Consider the following 9,591-nt stretch of genomic DNA (forward strand, 5'->3'; position numbering starts at 1 on the left):
ACGCTCTGCTCAAGCCCGCCATCGTCTTTCTTTCTTTTGTTTCCATCTTTTGTCTTTGCTCAGTTAACCTCAGGGAACCACTGCCCCTTTCTCTCTGCCTCTTCCTCATCCTGTGCTGCTGGCTTTGCTCTATGACTTTTTATTTAACAGCTTTATCCATTTGTCCACACCAATCTCAGAGCTGGCAGCTTCCACTGATGCCCACCCCCCCCCCCCCCCCCCCACCCCCGCTTTTGATGCTTTCTCATTATAAGACACAACACTAGACGTCAGTGTACCACAGATAGTGCAGCTGATCTCAGGAAACCTCGATATTGATCACAGAGAGTGAAGCTAAACTGGAAACAATGAAAACCAATCAGAAACAACCTTCCCCGCTCATTTGCACATTTCCCTCTCCTTCCCTTTGGGCTGATAAATCTGTCTATTTTTCCGGTGGCAGATGTCGCACATCGGGGTGTGATGGAAGTGGTCACTTGATGAGCAATTTCTCCTCACATGAAAGGTGTGACTTCCTTTTCTCCTGGTGGACTCTCTTTATTGTTTCCAGCTTACCTCGACGATGCTGTCAGACACCTGTAGGCAGAATGTCTCTCTCTCTCATATGTTAGCCCTTTGACTGTTGCCGACTTGACATGCCGACACAAGGGTGTCGTGGAATAAGGGAAGACTAAATGAATGTAAAGATTGGATGCATGCTGGTTTCTAAGCTGAACCTCGGGATGAAGTGATTTCTCAGTGGGCCGGCTGTAAAGCCTTCTAAGCCGATGCTATTCAGTCCTCCAGGCCTTTCCCACAGTGCAATGCCGACTAAGCATTTGCTAATCAGAGTGAGAAGACTTGAGCAGAGCTGTCGAGTGTTGCGGTGTGAGGTGAGTGTGCGAGGGCTGAGTGATGGCAGTCTGGAGGCCGACATGGCTGCACGTACGTGAGATTTCCCCTGGAACAAGCTGACGATTCCAGCGAAGTCACAGTCTTTGGAAACAAGCCCATATGTGAACTCACAATGTTTTATTCACTCAGTGCTGTTTGAAGTGGAGTGCAGAGCACACCGTGCGTGAAACAAGACTTCCCTGTTCTTACATATGAATTCAAATACTCAGAGGGGTAACGTATTTAGATCAGCTCCCTTCACTTGCATCATGGCTTTTTTCCTCTTCTTTTCTTCATTTCCTGGTTGATCTTTTATGTATGCCTGTGTGTGTAAATGTCTGCTGGTAGACGAGTGTGGTCTGACGGAACACTCTGTGTGACAGTGGTCATGGTGTGACTAATGTTCCACTGGTTGTATGTCTCAGTCTCTCAGGTTGTCCTTTAGCTGATAAAAGCATTCGAAGTATGCTGGCCAACAACGCACAAGAGCTCAAGTAAGGCGTGAGATGATTCACTGACGTGTGTATGACTTGTGTGTCTTGCTCATTCTGCCAAGGTCCACCTTATTATTATTATGTATTGTATATATATATATATATATATATATATATATATATATATATATGTATATATATATGTATATATATATATGTATATGTATATATATATATATATATATGTATATATATATATATGTATATATACATATATATATATATATATATATATATACATATATATATATATATATATATATATATGTATATATATAGGTTGTATATATATATATATACAACCTATATATATACATATATGTGTGTACATATATATATATACACATATATATATATATATATGTGTATATATATATATACACATATATAGATATATATGTGTGTATATATATATATATATATTTACACATCTATTCATGTAACAATAAATATATATATATACATATACATATATATATATATATGTATATATATATATATATACATATATATATATATATATATATATATATATATATATATATATATATACACACATATATATATATATATATATATATATGTGTGTATATATATATATATACACACATACTGACCATCACACCAAATGTGGATTTATTGATTAATTAATGCGCCACTGAAAATAGTCCCCAAAAAATGCATTTCTTTATGTTTGAGTATGTTTGCTAAAAACTACAGTTCCCAGATGATAAAGGCAATTCATTATTTGTTTTAGTTTTCATGAAACTTTTGTTTTAAAAGATGTACATGGTCAGTAGGAACCAATGGGACTGCCACAGACCGGGTAGGGAAGTCAGAATGGGATTTGCTGACATTAAGCAAAATACAGAATATTGCCAGCCTTATTCTGATCTAATCCAATAATTATAACCAGTGTGTGACATACTGTCTCTCTCAAGGTCTCTCAAACCCCTAAACAACACCGACCGACGGAAAATCTCACATTTTTTGAGGGTTTTCAAAAACTTCAACTGACAAATTTGTATTTATTCGCACCGTAAAGTTCGTTTAATGGTCAGCAGCACAGGAAATGCAGCTGACAATGATTAGTCAGCAAATGTACTGTATATCTGCTTGCATGGATAACACTGGACAAATCTAAATATATCTATGAACACAGCCTCATAGGTTCCTGGTCCTCCTTGTTCTCTTTACAAGTCTGCTCTGAATTGGAAAAGCCGTTAAACAGTCTTTAACGTGCGGACGCCCTGTGAGGGGAGTGAGTAAAAGAACTGGTGATCCATTGTGTAAGTCTGATCGAAATACTTTCCTCTCTTGTGTTCCTGTTTCAGATAGTCTGATGTCTGTGAAACAGGTGGAACAAAGGTTTTCTCAGTTACTTTTTCGCATCAAGAAAAACTTCTTTTTGTTTCGATAATTTTTTCACCGAGTGTTTCTTGTTCAGCCACAAGAGGCTGCCGTGCACCACTCCATGCTCTAAATACAACTGAAAGCATTGACGGTTCCTTTTCGGTGGATCACCACATTTCATTCTCTCACTTGCTTCTTTGGGCTTCCGCACTAAAAAAAATTAAATTGTAAGAATGGTTTCATGAACTTAATTTCACAAAAATGTAGGATGTTGAGTGTAATGTTGTTACAGCTATACGAATAGATAAATACTAGAGTCATCCTAGTCTGTCCTCGCCCACCGCTCAAGACACAGGACCATTGTCCCTCGAGTTATAACCACAGTGAAGCAAATGTTTGCCCCTGCGTTGATACCAAATGGACATAACAACGGCTGTAAAAACGATCAATCTACGCACAGCACGGGGTACCTTATCCTCAGGATGCTGCACCTTTGCTGTAGACCCTGAGTCCTTTTTGTGTTTTCTGCCCCAGGTGCCCGACACCAGGGTGCGATGGTTCGGGACATATCACTGGCAACTACGCCTCACACAGAAGGTACAAGACATGAACCGGTCCCTCCCTTTATCTCAATACATCTCTCTTTCTCTGCCTCACACACATCCTAAATGTATCATCAGTGAACTTAGTTTACTCTGCTACTTCTTCTCACACACACACACTCTCTATATGCTTCAGCTCTGTAACATACACAACATGTATCATTTCTCTGCAGTCTCTCAGGGTGTCCACGGGCCAGGAAAAGTGGCATAAAGATCATCCACAGTAAAGAGAACAAGGAGGACCAGGAACCTATCAGGTACAGCACGAAAGAGCCAAGCGCTGTTCTTCCAATCAGTACTCTGCTGTTTGGCCGAGCAGGAATAAATCAGTGTTGGCCTCTGACGAGACAACTGTGGTCTGAGAGTAAAGTTTGAAGCCAAATCTGAAGGTGCAGGAGAAAGTTCAGAGAAGCAGAGGCTGCAGCAGTTCAGAGAGGGGAGACTGTGCGGTCTCTGGTGAACTCCTGCAGACGCACAGGTGAGGAAAGACAGAGAGGCAAGCAGAGAGAGATTGATCGGACTCTCCCTAAATCCCACAATGGGCTTCTCTGCCCTCAGCCCTGCAGCTGCATTGATTTCTCCGGTGGTGCAGAGCACAAATAACACACCGTGGCCGCTCCCCATCTACTGAGGACAGTAACACTGTTAGTATGCTCTGTTGACATTCAAATGTCTTTGTCAAATATTTGGAATATTTTCACCGCATAACCTTTCTGATGAGGAACTACCTTTGCTCTCGCCGAGGCCAGTAGACTCCATAGAGAAAGAAACGCGGGGTTCTCGTCTACCACTGTCTACGATCCATTCGTTTGTTTGTGACTTTGGTGAGTCCACACTAACCCTTCAGAACACCAACGGCACAGCTGTGGACCAGCAACTCCCGTGTGGTGCGAGGTAAAATGACTTTTCAACGTTTTTGTCAACAGAGTCTGGTAGTTTTGAAGAGGGAATAGTGACTTCATAATGACTTCAGTTGGCTTCCTTGTTCCTTGTTGGCTTACATGGAAGTTCTCACATCATCTGTGGATTATCTTGAGTAACAGGGTCATGATGTCTGGATAGACATTGCTTTTGAGATTTTCTAACTGTATTTTCTTTATGCTTGAGTACCACGAGCTGAATGTCATAAAGTCCCATTGTATTGGAAAGTATGCAGACATCTCTACTGCCAACATCTCAACAATCTACACAGATGAATAGCACTACAGGTCAGAGGAGAAAGTATGTTTTTTCGATTTTGGGGTGGACTGTCTTCTTAAGGTCTCGAGCTTGGGTGGATGGATTAGTGAAACAAATTCCTGACTTCTGATCGATGTTGAGTAGAGTAAAGGTCTCCTATCCAACAGAACGAGCCAGTGTGGCAGGCAGCAGTGCACGTGATAACCCCTGTATCTCTCTTTGCAGTCAAAAGGCCATGAAGCTGAACTAAAACCAGGTCGCTGCTATTTGCAGACAGACTTGATACTCTCACAACTGTAGCTAGCTTTGCCCCATAATCCATTTTGGGAGCTGTGACATTTGGAATAATTTACTGCCTCATTGCATCTGATTAGCACTGGTGCCGATGCCCTGTCAGCATTCCCAAACTGTGATAAGGCTGCCACTGGGACCGCTTTAAATAAGACGGTGGTATCTTTGTTTATATCAGTGGAGATAGAGGGGAAACAGAGAAATGATGTTGGCTCATACAGTCTGTGGTGTTAGTAGTCAGGAGGCAGACACACTGTAGTGTACACCAGAGAGCCAGGAGCAGAGACTCAGCAGGTCAAAATAACACCACGTCAGCAATACGATGAAGAGATGATGGAATACGTGAGCAAGTTGAATGACTGTGTGACAATACTCCCCCCCCAGGTGTCCAGTCCCAGGCTGTGATGGACAGGGACACGTGACGGGGAAGTACGCGTCCCACAGAAGCGCATCGGGATGCCCCATAGCAGCCAAGAGACAAAAGGACGGCTACCTAAACGGCATCCAGTTCACGTGGAAGTCCGGCAAGACGGAGGGCATGTCCTGCCCCACACCGGGCTGTGACGGCTCGGGTCACGTCAGCGGCAGCTTCCTGACACATCGGAGGTGGGTCAAGGGCGCTACGTCGAAGGGCTACGGTTCAAGATTTGAAGAGTTGGGTTTCCATTCAATGCTTTTTTTGTACCAAAACACAAGTTCCTTGAGATCCGCATGTCCTCCCTTCCAATGAATACAATGAAGAGAAGAAATAGTTTGCGTTTCCTACAGAATAAATCGACAGGATGCAATGTGTTAGTTAGTTAGTTAGGGGTGTCACGATGCACCGTGTTGAAGATAACGCGATGTTCCAAGTCGCTGCGAGGATCTTTCATTTTGCGCTCTGTTTGCCGGTCCCTGTGGACGAGAGCGGTGTTGTTTCTCAGCGCCTCCCGGCACTCGGGTTCTGAGTGTAATTCAGCCAATCTTTTTCTTCTTCTTCATTTTCTATAAATATTGCGATATTATTGTTATTGTGACTTCTTTTGGCAACGATAATCGTGTAGTGATAATTTCATATTGTGACAGCCCTGTTTCCGGTCTTTATGCTAAGCTAAGCTAACGTGTCCGGGCTTTAGCTGCGTATTTGCCGTGCAGACATGAGAGGGGTTGGAGTTCTGCCATCGAACTAGAGGCAAGAAAGCAGAGAGTCTTTGTGTAATATGCTGAAACAGTTCTTCTCCCCGTCGCTGCCTGCAGTCTGTCCGGTTGTCCACGCGCCACCTCGGCCATGAGGAAAGCCAGGCTCTCCGGAGTGGAAATGCTTACAATAAAGCAGCAACATGCCGGCAACGGTAACTACAGCTACCGCTCACCCACACAACACAGCCCAGACGAGACATTCTTACCAAGCTGCAGAGTCATTTCCTGCTTTTTGTGATCACTCGAGTCCAACACAAAGGCTGCTGATGTAAACAGTAGTGTGTCACTGCCGCTCTTCCTCTGTAGGACTGGAGCATGAAGAGGACATCAAACAGCTGGATGAAGAAATCAAAGATTTAAGTGAATCGAACTCACAGGTGGAAGCAGACATGATCAAACTCAGAACACAGGTAAGTCACCTCTACACTCAGCGGCCTGTGTGTTTCTGTACATCTGAGTGAGCCAGCACAGCGCCGACTGTAACATCCTGTCACCCGCCCAGATCACAACAATGGAGTCCAGCCTGAAGTCCATAGAGGAGGAAAACAAGGTGATTGAACAGCAAAATGAATCTCTCCTGCATGAGCTGGCCAACCTCAGCCAGTCACTGATTAACAGTTTAGCTAATGTCCAGCTCCCTCATATGGTAAGGGCCAACGGGAACGGCAAGCCGGCAACTTGCAGAACATAGCTGACGTAGCATCTATTCCTGTGCATTTAACCACAGCCGATCGTGCATGCCTCGTCTAAGATGTGGAGCATTGCTGTGCTGTCCAAACAGTGAGGGGCAGTTGTGATTGGGCATCTTTTCACAGTGGTAGCTACTCCAACAGCAGAGATCTGTGCTACGGCCAACGCTTTAGGTGAAACCAAAGTGTACTTACAGTAGTTCACATTGAGGTTGTGTGTGCTTTTAGAATGCTATGATGATTACATTGTAGAGCAAAGTGGTTGACTTACTTTTGGTTGAATTGTTTCTTTGTTTTTTTTACAAAATATCCATGAACGTCAGCCATTGTCTTTCATTCTCTATCATTCTGTCTCTTGCCGAAGAAGAACAGCAGTGTTACATTCTGTTGTTTGATAGTAGTCACACATCCTGCCATTCTTTCATGACATCCTTACACATAATGGATAAGTTTACATTTATTCCTTGACAAAGAATCATTCTTCAATTCATATCTGGTCTAAGTGGCACGCTATTTTGATCCGATCCGATCCTCCTTCTATATTTCAGCAGTAGTTCAGTCCATGGTGCTTAGTTAGAGTTTGACCTCCGTATTCTGACACCATGGTCTGTGCTGACTCCGTATGTCTTCATCCATGTCCAGCTTCTGTTTCCCTGTTCATCTACGGTCTTCTGTGTGTGGCTGTATATCAAATACTGCCCTCTAGTGTTTCAATGTAAGAATATCAGTTTAGTTTCCCAAATCAAACTAACAGAAATGTGTCCCTCCTCTCCTACCATAGAAACCACTGGCACACAAAGAGCCTCTGAGGAACAACAGCTGCTTACAGCTGCACCAGCAAGTAAGACGACGACTTCACTTCCTCCGTAATGGTTGTTATTATGGAAGCAAAGAAAGGCCCTTCAGTCCTCATACTTAATGATGACCTTTACTTCAGAACACATCATAGCCTATAAGAAGGTTGTCACACTCTTAAAGCGTCAATTTGGAATTTTTCAACCTGGATTTTCACATGTGTTTGTGTCTAAGTGACTTACAGGGACAACAAGCGCTGCAATTGGTCCGGTATTGAGGGAGAAGGCTGCAGATGGCAGCCACTATGTGATCACCCGGCCTAATTCCTCACCTTCACTGGACATCCACTAAAGGAGTCTGACAACTTTATGGAAAGAGTCTCGCTCAGGCAGAAGTCTTCTTCTGAAATCTCACAAGGTTAGATTTGTTGATGGAAGACAGCGGTTGAAACACTGTCATTTTCTATGTCATGGTTGCATATTTACATATCAACATCGAACTTGTAAAAGTGCCGACCAGGCATCAACTCTTCAAACTAAAAATATGGTTGCCATTTCAAAATATAAGGTTGTAATATTTTGAGTAATTCAAATACTCTGCAATTATAATGTTGCTGTCCCTATTTTGTATATGATAAACAATTGTGCCACTGATGGCAACCAAAGGCCAAGGATTGGTTGCCAATTTCTCAAAATGCTTTCCAATGACCTGGCAACCCTTACTGTAGAGGGCTGCCCGCATCTATCTGAGCCGGAGTATACGGATGAAGAGCGGAGGAGGGTGACCCAGCTGCTGCCAGGCCATGAAGCTCAGGAGGCTGCTGCTGACCCTGTGCACCACAGAAGAAGAATGCTGCCTAGAGGCGGGACCTGTCGCTGGCCCATATTCAGATCTCACAACAGGAATTCTCCTTGAGCGGGAATAACAATCTGAGCCTGCCAGAGGCAAATACAAGCACTGTTAGGTCTCCTTCAATACTGGACCAATTTCAAGAAACTGTTGTCCCCATTAGACTCAAAAACATGAGAGAACAGGGTCCAGGTTGAGAAATATACTCCGAAGTCATCCTTTAAATCCTCCCTCACCTCTGTCTTCCTTTAACAGCTTCCATGTTTTGTCTTTGGTTTCTGCAGGAGCCAATAAGCGAACAGAACTTTGACGCCTACGTCACCACCCTCACTGATATGTACTCAAGCCAGGACCAGTACCAGAGCCCAGAAAACAAGGTCTTGTTGGAGAACATCAAGCAGGCTGTTCAAGGGATTCAAGTGTAACCGGTCAGCAAGGAGAGACTTTAGTTCCCCGGCAGCTGTGGGCCGTGGATCAAATCTACATACAAACAGGCGATGGTGATGGTTTGCTCTTATCAAGTGTTATTGATTCTAAATTCTGCTCTCTCAAAAAAAATACTAAGCGGTGCGATGCTTAGAAGACCTCCAGATGATTTCTTTCTTTCTTTTCTTTTCGGGCCTTGCTGCTTTGAGGAAGAACACAAAAAGAGTCGACGGTGAGATCGTTTTTGAGGACATTCACATTTTGTACGTTTTCATATGAGCTGACATCGTGTCATGTGGTGTTTCTAGCTGCTCATGTATGCACATTTTTTGTGTATATTTCTGAACAGTAAGCTAATGATGATGGGGCGCAAGTTCTTTTTATTGCTCGACGGCAAAACATTTTAGATAAAAAAAAGAAAAACTGGACAGTGAAATAAAAATGAAAAAAACTACAAGCAAGGAGGAAGTGACTTCTTTTTCTCCTCTGGATGATTTTGGACTCGATGATTTTAGATGTTTTTTTTCCTTCTTCTTCTTGCGTGTAGATTGTTCAAGAGCAAGAACCGGTTTGCCAATCGCTTTATTTTCTGACAATGCTTGAGAAACGTTTGTGTTTTGTTTTGATGAAGAACACGTGTAGCTGTAGGTGGGGGCATTTTTAAACTGGTGCTGTAAACGAAGCCGGAGAGGAAACTGACCTGATGTATGTATGAATGTATGTATGAATAGTTCTATTGTAAACATCATTACACGGAAACCCGATGGTGGAAAGTCCCATGATCTAGGAGAGCCAATTGACTCCTAGAGGAACATGTTCACATGCTCACTGAAACTAATGTCAAACAGAATGACGTGTGAA

General features: G+C 43.0%; 1 protein-coding gene across 1 annotated transcript in view; it reads left to right on the plus strand.

The window, feature by feature from the left end:
* Window positions 1-8,846, plus strand: part of myt1lb (myelin transcription factor 1-like, b) — a gene marked incomplete at its 5' end in the record, with an annotated part of 76,579 nt that extends 67,733 nt beyond the window's left edge. The window contains 10 exons of the mRNA XM_079286187.1: window positions 443-505; window positions 1,299-1,367; window positions 3,255-3,317; window positions 3,496-3,579; window positions 5,177-5,398; window positions 6,029-6,123; window positions 6,278-6,381; window positions 6,474-6,617; window positions 7,442-7,501; window positions 8,589-8,846. Of these exons, the coding sequence (XP_079142313.1) occupies window positions 443-505; window positions 1,299-1,367; window positions 3,255-3,317; window positions 3,496-3,579; window positions 5,177-5,398; window positions 6,029-6,123; window positions 6,278-6,381; window positions 6,474-6,617; window positions 7,442-7,501; window positions 8,589-8,729 (1,045 nt within the window). The 3' untranslated portion in view covers window positions 8,730-8,846. The remainder of the gene's footprint in view (window positions 1-442; window positions 506-1,298; window positions 1,368-3,254; window positions 3,318-3,495; window positions 3,580-5,176; window positions 5,399-6,028; window positions 6,124-6,277; window positions 6,382-6,473; window positions 6,618-7,441; window positions 7,502-8,588) is intronic.
* Between the last annotated feature and the right edge of the window lie 745 nt (window positions 8,847-9,591).

Source organism: Melanostigma gelatinosum (genome assembly GCF_949748355.1).
Source record: "Melanostigma gelatinosum genome assembly, chromosome: 16".
Classification (NCBI taxonomy): Eukaryota; Metazoa; Chordata; class Actinopteri; order Perciformes; family Zoarcidae; genus Melanostigma; species Melanostigma gelatinosum.